This window comes from Ooceraea biroi, chromosome 1, assembly GCF_003672135.1.
Source record: "Ooceraea biroi isolate clonal line C1 chromosome 1, Obir_v5.4, whole genome shotgun sequence".
In the NCBI taxonomy this organism is placed as follows: Eukaryota; Metazoa; Arthropoda; class Insecta; order Hymenoptera; family Formicidae; genus Ooceraea; species Ooceraea biroi.
Window position 1 is genome coordinate 19,852,010 of NC_039506.1, and position 14,536 is coordinate 19,866,545.

Consider the following 14,536-nt stretch of genomic DNA (forward strand, 5'->3'; position numbering starts at 1 on the left):
ATAAATTATACCTGAAACGACGGCGCGCCGGGGAGGGCGATTTTCCCTCGCGACCCACTAACGAGTCCCGCCGCTAAGCATTGATCTTTCAAGATTCACCATTTGCAAGTTATTATGACGGGAGCGATACTTTGTAACGATCCAAGATTGCAGACGTTCTGCCCTCTTCCCTTAATGTCCTCAGTGTCCCATTATATCGTTGGGGAACGTCTGGCGCGCGACATTTTCTCGTCCTAATAAAGATCAAGCAGCAAAAAAAGAATACGCAGAGTCATCAATCTTAAGTCTGTATTTGTTCCACGTGCGTTCCGTAATATGAACGTCGTCGTCCGTCTGCTGAATGTTGCGAAACGATAATGGTATCGCGTGTCGTTCAATGATATTCTACCGTTCGTTGCACGCGCGCGATTTTTCGTGTCACGTTGTTACAGCTTTTATTAGGCAGTCTTCTTTCAATTACATCGTGAGATGAGACGAAGAGACGATTCAGCAAAACAGCGTCTCATAAATAAAGTACAATGGGATGTACAAAATCCTAATATTAACTCTACAATTCATATGTGAATATTCATATTCTTTACACTTAAACGCACGTCTAAAAATTTATATATTTCCGAAACTTATGCATAGATGATAACTGAATGCAAAGGTAACAAGTTATGACGTTGACGTTTCATTCCTCATTCTCGTTCAACGTCTCCTTTCTAATGTGGTTTCCACCGACGAGTTAAGCTTCTCAGTCCCTTTGCTGGAAATGGCGCGCGGCTTCGTGGTCAGATTATGATGGGCCAGTTGTTCCATAAGCCGAATCGCCTGAACCCCCTTGTAGACCTTCTGCTGGCTAGTATCGATACCGACGCCGACGAGATCGCCGGCTTCCTGGAACGCCTTGTCCGACAGATTAGCCTGGAGGGACTCGTCCATGTACGGCGCCTGGAGCAGTACTATGTTCTGGATGGGTATCGAATCCTTGATGACGGATCCCGGCTTCAGCGTGGTGAATCGCTCCCCTGCCTCGCAGGTGCGCTTACGCTTGTCCTCGTTTGTCATCGTCGAGTCGTAAAGGAGTTGCCGGAAGTCCCGGGCTGTGCTGGTATCTTCAAGCTCGCGCGACCTGTCGCGGCTCTTATCCAGATAACGTGCCAGACCAAGATCGACGAATCTGTCAATCATCCTCCGCTGATCGTCCGGAGATAAGCTGATCACCCTCTCGTTTGCATCCGCGAGTTCCTGGTCATCGGACTTTCGGGTTCTCTTGGGACACATCATTCGACAGGGTCTAGTACCTGATACGAGTACATCGTGAACATTTTTCGTCTTTGTGAATCATCAACTATTGAAGGCTATTTATCGATTCGTGGGTATTTTACGTTTTTATATTTATGAGATTTATGATGATTTTTATATTTATACAATAACAAACTGCATTGTCTATCCATGGATATCAAATGATGATCGCCGATAGGATAGCTAATCCAGATTACGTCGGAAATGCTAAAAACGTGGATCGTCAGCAGTGTACCTATGCATTCCTCCTTCTGCTTCGGCACGCGGCCTCTGCATGCATCCAGATTCGCCTGCACATCGTCCTCGCCTGGTCGTGCACTTGATCGTATGCACTGGACCTTGCGGTACTTCGTGCCCTTCTTGCCGTCACAGGCGTTGCATTTACTCCACTGGCTTACTCGCCATCTACGATCGATCGACCGACGACATGGATTTATTTGTTTTACGTCGTTGCGCGGACATTAATGTACGCGTGAAACGGCAGAGTGATGTTTATGCGACGCTGAGTTAACATCTTATTTATCGACGAACGTATGAGGCCATAGAGGTGCGCACAACTACGTCATCGTTAAAGAAGGAACTAAGATCGATCGAAGAGCGACGAAAGCCGACGGCGTTGAGGGATTTTTATCGCCGCTATTTCAGTCGTTCGGCACAACAGACTCTTATTTCTCTATCAATGCGAAATAAAAGACGTTCTGCAAATTCTTGTTACGTGACACTAACCGGAAAGGTTGCGAATTTGTACGATAAAATATTATGATAAAATTGCATGATGTGCACGTCTTACTTGATCACTAACTTAAACGTTACCGTTCCGACCAAATTATTTTACCGCGCGAAATAACGTCGCATTGTCTACACTTCGACGTCCGATATTCCGCGGGAACTTGCGACGTCTGGAACTTGCGACTCACTTTGCGGGACAAGGGGCCTGATTGCAGATGCGGCTCTTCGCTTCCGGACGTGGTATCCCGTCGCAGAAGTTGGGCGTCACTCGGCCGCCCTGCTGCTCGATGCAGGACGCTTCGGATATCTGTGCAAACCGATGACACGTCCGTCGCATAAAAGCGGTCACATTCGCGGTCGCGTTAAACTCGCGCGCGTGTAACGTTGTCACATAAATTACCATCGTGCCACCGTCGCACTTAGCGCTGCACTCTGACCACTCGATAAAGTCCCACATGTACTTGGGTACGTACGACACATTGGTCGATTCTACGTAGTATTTGTAGTGTATCCCAGGATTGTCTTGAGGATTGAAGAATGCGTACTGAAATATTCACAGTCGTTGGATGGACAAATGCAATCAATAAAATGGTATAATAAACACTTGCTACTCGAGCGAGGAATGCGATGTTAAAATTAATGAATGTTATAGAATGTTAATTAAACAATAACTCGAGCGACACGTAATCTTCCTTCGTCTGTTATTCGAGTATCAATAACGCCGTTCTTTTATCGTTAATAAAAGTATCGATTAAAGAATGCGAAAGTGAAATAAAATGCTCGCGCGATTGTACGGGGAGATATAATAAATAAATCCACTGCAGAAACGAGAGAGTGCACGAGAGACGGAGTAAAAAGGCACATTAGCAATATCGGGTTTCTGCACGGTAGATTATTCGCGCAAAACCAATAATTGCATCGCGCGCGATATTATATCGAGGTACTCGGTGAGAAAAGCGAACGGCGACGTACTTGTATCTCGATATCCTCGGATATCGGACCCTTCATTTCCACCACTTCCTTGTCCGGCTCCGGATGCGTGTAGATAATCATCGTTCCAGCGCACTCGTAATCTCCGCTCCTATACTCTTGGCTGCACGTACACACGACAACGAGCGTCGTCGTAAAATCGTCGTAAAAATGCGCCACGTTTTTATCATCGTTACGAATGTATGTCCGCGCGTATCAATTTTTCCCGGGACGTTCGCGTCGCTATCGACGCTGGAAAACGATGGAGGAAGGGAAACGGAAAACAGACCAGAGAACCAGAAAAGAGGAAACGGGCCGCGCGGAATTTGCGAAAGCTCACTTGTCATCATTGAGGCAGTACGTTTTATCTTTCTCGAGGCTCACGGCCAGCATGTTCTCACTGGATTTCCTCTCGGATACATGGATGCTGCGAGCTCCCTTCGAAATTGTCACGATCTTCACATACGCTGTAAAGAGAGACGTATGTCGGTGTATCGCAGCGGAGTAAGGAACTACCCGTTTCGCGGGTCGTGGGCGTAATCCACTAAAATTTTACCACTCTTTGTCACCGTGTCAGTGTACTCGCCCTCCACTGGACTGCACCTCGTCCCGTCACCCTTGCAGACGCCGCACTTATCCTCGATCGCATCCGAGTCGATCACCCAGTCGCATCCGACTTTCTGCAGTGCGAAGAACAACTCGTTTGAACCGGTGGAGATACTTGGTATAACGAGAATCATAAATGCCATATTCGTTTCACGCGCGAAACAACTATGCCGGATTCGTTCTGTTAAAACGACTTTGCGAAAGCTGATGTTTCCTTTAAGAGCTCTTCGTAAGCAGAGTACTTTCCTTTGTACTTCTCGAACGAGACATACAAATTATTTAGGGGGAAAGATATCGTCCATTGTAAATTTTATTCATAGCGCTCGCTGTCTCTTTTATGCGTCAAGTCTTTCGTTATACGAGTAATGCATTACATGCGCTTCTCCGGCAAATTTATATCGTTAATTAACGGTAGATTACGGTAACCACGAACGAAGTAATTACAACCGCGCCCATTAATACGAAGAGCCTTACCACCAAATTCAATTGTTGGCCGGACCGACTAACGCGAAGCTAGTCACCAACGAGCAAGTATTTAACATGCGTCCTATTAATTATCACCAGTCCATTGCTAATTTCATTACGTCCACATTTGTGCTTTATGTTGTAAATATATGATATTCGTGAACATACTTTTAGGCAAATAAGAATTTCGAACTTCTTGAGGTATTCCTACATTCTGAGATTTTCTGTGTTAAAATATCTTGCAAAATAATTATGATCTTAAAAATTTTTCTAATTTCTACATCTTTGTTAATAAATCCGTCAATATATCATAGATATGAGCGTCTCGAGCAGGAGATGAACGTGCGAGGCAAATCGATAGGACATGACGACTGAGAATAATTTATCAGAACAGCGATCCTAGCGCGAGTATCTAGGATAGATTTTTGGCAAGTAGATTTCAAAAAAGTTACGATTTCGCACCCTGCACGTTCCGGAGAGGCACATGTAGTTGGTCCCGGGCTTGCAGGGTGTCGAGTCGTTCGCCGTGGGCGAGATCTTCACGTAGGTGTGCTGCTCGTTGATGCAGTAGAGCGCGCAGGTTTCTAATTTCGGGTCCATGTACGGCTTCCATTGATGAAGCCCGTCCGTCAGGATCTCCTCGTTGTCGTGTTCCGAGCACTGCACCGCGCGGTACGGCGGTTTCGTCGGGTCGCAGGGCTGCACAATTTAGCACGAAACGCCGTTACGTGGCGAGCGTTAAGCGACGAAATTCCGCGCGGGTATACCGGGGCGGGAAAATTGCGACAGCGCGGAGGGTCGTCGCGCGACCAAAAAGAATTAAAACGTTCGAGAGCGAGCTGCGTCACCGGAGAAAGCTCGGCGATGACAAAGTCTCTTGCTCTCGTGCTCTCGAACTGAATTTGCGGCGGTACTGCGTTCTCCCATTACCATGTATTATCTCGGTGTATTATCTCACTGTCCAGAAGTGGAAAAATCGCACGATGACGCGACGCTGTCGGCCCGCTGCGATAATGAGAATAAAATAGAGAGTACGTACGTGTACAGCGTGGAACGCGTTATTCGCTCACTGACACGAAAAGCTACCGTCGAAATAGCTATTACAAGTGATTACGCGAAGCGTCGTGGCAAAACGGAACTCGCGATTGTTAAAGCTCGCTCGCGCAGAGTAGCTTTTGCGGCTTACGACGAGAGCAACGAAAGACCGCGATTTACCATAGTGTTGCAAGTGAAGATTTTCTTTCTCTCGCCGATGCAGTATCTACCACCGTTTGCCGGTGTCGGCTGGTCGCATTCTCTCTCAGAGTACTTGACGCCGCCGCCGCAGGTCCTGCTGCACTCTCCTACGGGGCCCCATGCGCCCCATCCACCGTCTCGTGCGGCCGGTCGAGTGCCCACGTCCACGCATTTCTTATGGATGCACCACTAAATAGTGCACATGGACACGCAACAACGTGCTTTATATTACCTTTGTCCCGCGGGTTAGAAGAATGCAATATGTCTCTCGCGGGCTACTCTCCTCTCACGCCCTCGCGCGAATACCAATTTCCAGCGCGCGCGCGCGCGGAGGGTGGCTCGTTCGCTCGCGCGCGCTAGAAGTTTCCTGACACTTCAATTTATTTCCACGGCGCGATTAAATCTACGTCCGCCGTTGCTCGCGAGCGCGCCGAAGGCGACGAAATCTACATTTCGCAAGGAACGACGCGCGAGGAAAACGCGTCGTTTAATAAATCTCTCGCTGCGCGCGGCGAGAGGGGAGAGGAATGAGAGAAGGAGAAGAGGCAGAGATGCCCTTTTATTCCGCTACATTTCCGACGGCGTTCCGGGACGCGAGCCGCGCCTCGCAAATAACTTTCGATGCGAGCGCAATTCGCGCGATTTGAACGTTCGTACGCACGATAATTAATGCCACCTTGCAGCGACGTCATTATTTACGCCGCCGGATCTGCATATCTGCGGATGCATAAACAACAACACTTAGCGGCCGTTAAATAATCCGCGCTGGGGATATATCTCGCCGTTAGGAACAGGTTCCCGGCCGGCGCACACCTTGTTCTCGCCACACTTGGTTCCGTCGGCCTTAGGCGCCCCCAAGGAGTAGCAGCTCGTGTTGGTCAAACACCATAGGGTCTCGCAGCCGCTCGCCTGAAATATAGACGCGGTCGTCGCGAGCAGCCTGGGTCTAATCAGATTAGCGTTCCGAGGAGTCGAAGCGCGAGGGTGTGCACAATCTCCGAGCGGTATCGAACTGTCGCTTTGTTAAACGGCGCCGCGCAACTCCGAAAGCCAACTAATGCCGACAGAGACAAACGTTCGCGCGACCGTACGTAATGTCCCGCCCGATGATTTATTCGGTACGCGAGTATCCCCCGACACTGCGACCAGAAGTGCGAAGGATAATCAAGCATAAACCTCGTCCGGGCAAACGACAAGCGATTAATAAAGGCCGCTTCGCATTTCCAGCGCGAGTGATTGACGGACGAAACGCGCAGATGGATGACACCGTTATATAAAATGATCGATTTCAATGAAGAACGTGATCTCGCTAAATGGTAGATTGCGTTAATTGCACTGGGAAGATTCGAAAATGCGATTATAATTCAGAAGAAAATTTTACTTGAGGCTGCGGGCACGATTTTGAGCCAGGAAATGTCAGGTCGCATTGGAAGTCGGCGTCGTACATCGCACCTGGCAACATCTTCGGGTACTTTAGTTTCTCCGGAGGATTTCTCGGATTGTCGTTCAAACAATCGCCCAGCCCGCTCCTTGTCCATGGAGAGATTTCATAAAATAAATTGTAAGTGATATATTTCGATTTGTTTGTTTCAAAATTAAAATATTGTTCCAAGGTAATCCTCTTTGTCTAGGTACATAATGACCGTTTTTGTAAATAAACTTCAGTGATCAGTTTTCGATGGACGTTCTGATTAATAATTTAATTCACGATACACGTTGAGCGAAGTCTTTTAATGCTTTATCATTACAAATTTATTCAACGGATTATAGATTCAAGATTAATTCTACCGTACGTGCAATTGGACGATAGTGTCACGAGGTAATTAGTCGATGAAATCGACGATAAATATAAAAGTATCCCGTGGCGGGAATTAATATTGACCAATTAAACATAAATCCCCCATATATTTATGATGGAATAATATTTTCACAGAAGTACGTTGAACGTGCCATGCATTTGCATAAAGCTGTGCATCATTGCATAATCAAAAACGGCCATTACTTATGCGCGCCCCAACTCAATTTACTCGAGAAAAGCTGTTATAAATCTCCTGCTGCAGCTCGACCATCTGATGGTGTATAAGAAGACGATAGGGGACATAATAAAGTAGCTATCATCCGTGTCCTGCGATGGGCATCCGCTAGTCTCGGGCTCGTCGTGCGAACAGCCCATCCTATAAAGCAACGTTTTCATAGCCGCTATTCTTTGATTAGACAGTTTCATGTGAAAATATGAGATGCTGAAATCTCGCGTCGCGTTATCGCGTCGCGAGAACTGCCCGTGGGATGTCCGTAGGAATTAATGCATGAGTAGTATCATTGCAAGAACAAAGTACTTCCTCTCAAACGGAAAGTCTACTTCTATCTGCTAACATTTTTTTTCATCTTTACAGACACGCGGTTTTATAGTTTAGCACTCGTGCTATTTCCTGAGGACGTCGCACGTGCAAACGCATACGTAATTCTGATTGAAACGCATGGACAGTACACGTGACCAACTTCGTGGGCAATCACGATGCCGAGCAAGAGTCCACTGTCTTCGTTAATGCAAGCGGCCTTTGCCGAGTCGCAGGCCGCGGCGACGTGAGCCAGGCCCATCAGATCGCAATTGACCTCCTCCGAGCAAATGTCGTACCTGCAGGCACACGGGCGAGTTACAGACACGCGAGTCTTTGCGACAATCAGTGGTCGACGTAGGAAAATTACCGCGTAACCAACACGCCGATATCAAAATGATTCGGATGCGTGTCATCCTTCGGATTCATCTTCTCCGCCCACTTCGCGAAACTCTCCAACGTGTTCTCGGCTGCCGGGCTAATGAGTAAGTCTATCTACGAGCACGCATCGAGTTTCGATAACCTCATACTTGACTTTTGTTTATTAACTGGATTTATGCAGCAATTTTTGTAAGGCGTCTGCATTTTCCACACGTTACCTCCTCCTTCTCTTTCTCCAGGTATATCACGCGCACCAGAACGACGTCTATTTGATTCCCGACGGAGTTGTCGTGATAAAAGTCCGCCACCATGTTCATGACTGTCAGGAGGTACTGCTCGTAATCGCTGCTGTTGTGGAAGTCGAGGAACCGGCGATCAGCGATCAGTCCGATCTCAATGTACCGATGTATGCTGTGCGTGCCCGCGAATATTTCGGCATCGCGTCTCGTGGCCAGAGAATCATTTTCCATTAGTCGCATCTGCCTTTTAGCCAGCTGCTCTGCCCAGGCCGACTCCCAGTTGTCTGTTAAGGCGGGAATGAGCTTCCGCAAACTACGCGCCACTATTTGTCACTTGCCCGTAACTATGCGAAATCCTCTCGCGTTACGCTGCATAATAAATGTCCACGCGACACCGGCTGGGAGCTGCGCCGCCTCGAGTTAAAGTGAAACGTTAAAGTGACAAACGATGGGATATTAACAACTCCCAGTTTCGTTCGGAATTACTCTATTAGGTACAAACGAGAAATCTTGGCGTAACACGTAAGCAATAATTCCTCACCTTTATGGACCGCATAATTATTAAAGAAAAGAATAGTGTCTTTTGGACTGACCGCTGGTCCCGCAGTGTCTCTTCGATACGGCATCGGTTCGACTATTCTTCTCGTGTGGCGCTTCCCGCTTGTAAACTATGTGAACGTGCTGGCCGTCCGCCTCAGGTTCCGCCTGATACACTGGCTCGATGAAGTACCGTCCATGATCAGTCTGCACGTAACCGGCCTGTGCACGAGAGGTGTGTCACACGTTGCCGCGATAATAATGGCGATAGGAAATAAAATATCGGCACGCAATTCGCAATATGGCGTATTAGTACGCGGCTGATGTAAAGCTTCGTGAGATCGCGAGATTCTCCGATCGCATACATTAAAGAACGATTCTCATTATGATCAACGCATGAAGTTCCATACATCGAGACGCTACTATATATCGTAAACGCAGTTCCTTTCTCGTACGCCGAGGAATGGAGGACTATATTAATGGAGGCTTCTTCGCCTGATCGGATTATTAGATTTCAATCTTTCAATCGTGAGTTATGTCAGACGTGGAATTTTGCGCAGAGACAGGGAAAGATGCGCTCAATGTGATATAAATACAAATTATAATACATCGAAAATGTCATAGAGAGATTGATAGAGCTGCTCGCCGGCGTCGTGCACGTCAGAAAAGGCCAGACTTCTCACATTTTACGTGACATTTCAGTCGAAACCGTGTTTCGCTCAGAAACGTTCAGCGATTCTCTAACGTCACAGAAATTCCGACTTTCTAATGCAATTGAAAGATTTACTTTGTGGGACTAAGGACCGTTGCCGCGCTTGCAGTTGTCGCTCGATTTGTGCAACCGCTCGTTCTATGCTGCCGCTATCCGGGAAAAGCCGTTGCGCGATCAAACCGGCAATGCAATCCGACCAAAGTGCAGTGCCATAGCCACAATGAACACTGCGTCGTTGTTGCGCCGATCGAGTGTCGACGCATTACGCGCGCGCGTGTTTCGCAGCGTACTTGCAGGTCGCACTCGAGGCTGACCGAGTCTCTTATTACGCACTTAGGAACATGCATATTGATTTAATTGCATTTGCATGTGAATTGCCTGGCAATGGTCGTGTTGATCGTAAATTTCGGATTGAAAGGACGAAGGCGGCACCACACCCATCTACTCTAGAATCTTGTTTATAACAATTTTAAATAAGTAATTAGTCAAAGTTGATTTACGCACCTGTGAGAGTACCTGTACGTATTTTCGTTGTGACTGCGAAGTAAGCTGAGAATGCAAACGGTATAAAACATGATTAAAATTTGCCATTAAGGAAAATTAATATTTGCAGAGTTTCTGATGATGATGTGAATATAAGAAACTGTTGCGATGCTCATGTCGATTCCGCGATTTCGATAGACTGCATAAATGTACCGGCGCACAACTCTTGTGCAATATCCGTTTGACTGCACCCTCGATTCTCTTCTCGCTTCGTTAACGCTAACGTCCCGAAGGAATCCACGGAACGCATTATGCGCACCAGGCACGCTCGCAGCCACTTCGAAATTCTGCTCTACCTCCAGCGGCAAATACTCGTCAAAATTAACAATAATCCACGCGAAACGTGCGGATGAAGATTAAAAACCGCGATCCGAAACACGTTATCTAACGATCCATAAATGTGATTGAACTCTAATCAACTCGATACATTATTAATAATTGATGTAATCGATAAGCGTGATACTGATACTCATACTTCAAGTCAACACTGACTAATTACTTTATCTCGCGAAGAAACGCATAAGCACATTGATAATGTCAATTCCGTCAATTCCGTCAATTCAGACATATTGTGCACATCTAGAGCTTTTACTGAACTACTCAAAACGTTGATGCATTTTTCCGAGTTCGATCCCTAAGCGGATTCCCATAACATATATATATATAGTCTAAAAGGGATACCGTGATGTACCAACCACGCCGTTACACAAAGACAAAGCCGCCCTGGAGTGATGATGGCCCCGAACGTGGCCGCGATAGTGACACTGCTGATCGGATGCCCTTCTGAATCTCAAGCCCTCATTCAGATCAGTGGAGATCCCAGCGCCCCGTGTTTCCACCACCATGTCGGGCGAGATGAATTCATGGTACGGGCTAAGCTCCACATGGTGATCGATTCCGTTGAAGGGTAGCACCAGGTGCAATTTATCGACGGCCGACCCAGGGGATCGCTTGCCGCGCTCGCCGATCTCACGGTGGTTATAGAAATTTGGCAGAGAATACGTGCTGAAGCTACCGTCCTCGAGCACCCGCCTCGGTATCAGGAGTTCTGATCCATGAACGTCTCGCGTGTATCTGAATGATTCGTTCAAGTTAATTGTCATCGATAGTGGCAACGATGACGACGACGAAGGACGAAATTGCGACGCGTATTACAAAATTTTCCACGATTGCTATATCGTTATACAGGTATGTCTCATTTTATTCTTGTATTTTATACGGTATTTATAATTATCTTTCTCTCAAGTCAGTGAATACGCACCGTTTTCCGTTTCTGTCACTTTGAAAAATGTATGAATCTAATTCATTGCTCATCTCCGTCGTAGTTAGTCAAAAGTCTGACACGAGGATTCAGTTTCACGAAACATGGCGGAAAATATGCGAGTGCACTCACCTACCGTGATACACGTTCCCGGGCGCGTTGGCGTATTTTTCGAGCAGGCCACCATCAACAGCCGCCACCACAAAAAACATCAAAATTGTCAGCAATACGGTCATTACGGTCATTACGCGCAGAATACATATTACATGCTTGAAATTGCCAAATAAACAGCAGAAGAACAAATCTCTTTTCGAGCGAGCGTAAACGTACGCTCGTTGTTGCCACGTTCACCAGAAACGAATAATTATTCACGCATCGATTTGACGAATTATATCTATAATCTAATTAAAATTATAATGACAACTCCAAAATTATTATTAATTCAATAATAAATTAATATTCTGATAGGACATCGCCGCGTACATAACAGTTATTGCGATGAGATAATCCAAGAGAGAGAGAGAAAGAGTATCACACGATACCTAATGAGATATTAATTTAAACTGAAAATATGGTTCGTCATCCGATCTGACCCCTATTTCCTCTCATGGGCAAAAAGATATATTACAATATTATGATTCGCATTATTTTACACGAGTCAACCTTACTGTGTAACAAATATCGTATAAAATTAAAATGATTGTATAAAATCATATTAAAATAACATTATAAAATAGGATTAAAATACTGTATTAAAATTAATAATAATCTCATAGTTAATTTAATTAAAGTAATGAATACAAGTTAAGGAACATGCGAAAATTGCATTCATTCGAGCGAGCGATTCTTAAACGAGCATCAGCCGAAAACGACCTTCGGTTTTCCGGTACGATATTCGATATCGTGTGCTCGTTATGTTACCTATCCGATCCTAATTTGGCACACTATCTCGAACACGAGACCGCGTTATCGGAAAAACGGTGCGTGCGGCAACGGACAAATTGAAATCTGAAAATTCTCATGGATGATTTCGTAGTAACAGCATTCAGATTTTTCACGGAAAAAAGGATAGTCGCATTTTATGTAAGGCATAATATCACTTGTTGCATCTAATTTAGCGTATTAATCATGAAAAAAAGAAACAAGAATATTGCCAGTATCAAGAAAAGCTTCAAGACGTTTTTAACTGTTTCAAGGCTCTCGGATGCACCCGTGCAGTGTCTGTGTACGGCAATGCCCGAACCGGACCAAATATGGACCGAGTCGGTCCCCGAGAGAGACCCAATAGTTTGATCTTAGTTGATTTTTTCGGCCACGTCAAACGAGCAAGAACAATCGGTGCCTTGTTATCCGTTCAAGCTCTCGAAGCAGACAGTAAATCAGAACGCATCCACCATCAGACGCCGCTCCGTTACCTGCGCGAGAATCGGTAAAAGAACGATGCATGGGTAATCGATGATTCTGCATATAAAAACCATAATAATACCGTCGTAAATTTCCAGGCCGGGGAAAGGGAGAGAAAGAGAGCGCGAGGTCGATGAATAAATTAAACGATGCGACCGGCCAGCTCGAATCAGCGGCGCCATCGATCAACAATTGCAACAGCTATCCGGTGAGGACAATGAATAAATTACGGAGGATGGTATCGTATAATCGGCGAGAGTCCATAAACGTGGACGTTAAAAATTCTCAGGTCCACTGATCGCTCGCAAAGCAATCACACGTCAGAGCGGCAACAGCAGCGGCGGTCTGTCTGCTTTTGCATTGCACTAAAATGCACCGCGATAAGCTCTCATCACTATCCGCGTCTGTAATTTACTCTTTATCTCGAGGATACCTCGATGCGCCGATACAAGAGCCACATTGTACGAGAGTTACGTGAGACCACGTGCATAATATCGGGCTTTTATCCGTTCATTCCTAATCATTGGAGGCTACCTCCTGCAATATCTTCTCTCCGTCTATTTTTCGTTATTATCGGGTATGTGCGCGTACGGCGCGTACACGTTTTATCCTCCCGACTACGTTGCACGCTCTATGAGCCGCCCAATGCACGTAAATACATAGTATTCACCTCTGTCCTCCGCCTCTCTCACCCGTTACTCTCTACGTGGACTTTCGCGCTGCGAAGTCAACCCCGCGGATATGGTGTACTCGCCCACTCGGATGAAACGGCGCGGATGGGAGGCTGCGGGTGGTCCACTCGCGCTCATCACTCCGGCTGTCGATGACAACCGGTCGTTGGCCGGTCGGATAATTAAGGACCTACCTGCGAGCGAAGAGCGCCACAGGGGAGAAAAAAGAACGTGCTAAATTGCCGGGGCCCGGCATCTAGGGATGACGCCCGTGACCACGGCGCCGTGGTGCCTCGAGGCGGCGCCGGTCGGGCCCCGTCGTCGGGACGTCGCCGGCGCCGGCGATAGCCGGACGGAAAGCGCGCGATGGCACGTCAAAGTGTCGGGAGTCACGGCCACGAGATTACGTATTCGTTTTGTACAGGCTTACGAGTCGTCCTCGTATCGGCGACGTTAAACGACCGACGACAAGCGCGTTTGTCGCGTCGAACGAACGTTGCGCGCTCGGCAGTCGGCCGTTATTTACGGTCGTAACTCGCAGGTTTTGCATAAGCGAGTTGTCCAGCGGAGAAGTGAAGAGATTCTCTAATCTCTACTCTCTAGTATCCTGACGAGCTTCCTCCCCCCGCAGGAATCCTGCCTAATTCCTGTTTATATGACACCGGGGCGCGGCCGCGCGCGACATGGAATGAGAGTCACGGACTCTAGTCTCTAGAGACACGGAGTCTAGTCTCTTCCGTGGGCGATTTAAATGGTGCTCGTGGCCAAGCAACAATGTTGCTTCTACTTTGCTACCTTGACGAATTACGACGACAGTCACGAAGCGAAGAAAGAAGGCGCATACCGCGAGTGAAACTCGAATTGGTTCACTCGACCAATGTTCTGACTTGGTTGTTTGCGTTGGCGATTGCTGATTGTGGTACTCTGGCTCATCAGCTCCGGAGATTGTTTCACGACCGTTCGTGAACGTCTTCAGCGTTCCTCGCCAAATCGCCAAATCGAAATTAGTACTGTCACGTGACCGCCCACGTAGCACTGTACACGTCCGTTGAATACCGAATGCTCGGTGCACATGAATGGAGACTCGATGCATCTTGGCGGATACGCTCCGGTAGGCTTAATCAAACGCGCACCGACCGGTCGGTAGAGTTAATTCAACG

At 47.0% G+C, this 14,536-nt stretch overlaps 1 protein-coding gene across 1 annotated transcript; it reads right to left on the reverse strand.

Moving 5' to 3' along the window:
- Positions 1 to 345: 345 nt before the first annotated feature.
- LOC105278062 (A disintegrin and metalloproteinase with thrombospondin motifs 7) lies at positions 346 to 13,672 on the reverse strand. Its single transcript, XM_020031206.2, has 18 exons — positions 11,434 to 13,672; positions 10,736 to 11,114; positions 8,842 to 9,007; positions 8,228 to 8,532; positions 7,999 to 8,123; positions 7,781 to 7,927; positions 7,320 to 7,466; positions 6,674 to 6,821; positions 6,106 to 6,201; positions 5,272 to 5,481; positions 4,519 to 4,755; positions 3,542 to 3,665; positions 3,326 to 3,452; positions 2,989 to 3,109; positions 2,417 to 2,560; positions 2,205 to 2,323; positions 1,523 to 1,692; positions 346 to 1,286 (listed from the first exon to the last, which is right to left on the reverse strand). Exons 1-18 carry the CDS (start codon positions 11,544 to 11,546, stop codon positions 691 to 693), a joined length of 3,474 nt encoding a protein of 1,157 aa, XP_019886765.2. The 5' UTR covers positions 11,547 to 13,672; the 3' UTR covers positions 346 to 690.
- Positions 13,673 to 14,536: the final 864 nt, after the last annotated feature.

Coding starts and splice junctions, on each gene's coding strand:
- LOC105278062 (XM_020031206.2), bottom strand. CDS start 11,546: ATGACCGTAATGACCGTATTGCTGACAATTTTGATGTTTTTTGTGGTG. Junction 7,928..7,998: donor ATCGGCGTGTTGGTTACGCG/GTAATTTTCCTA, acceptor GTGTGCCTGCAG/GTACGACATTTGCTCGGAGG. Junction 3,666..4,518: donor GCCTCTCCGGAACGTGCAGG/GTGCGAAATCGT, acceptor TTCGCACTGCAG/AAAGTCGGATGCGACTGGGT.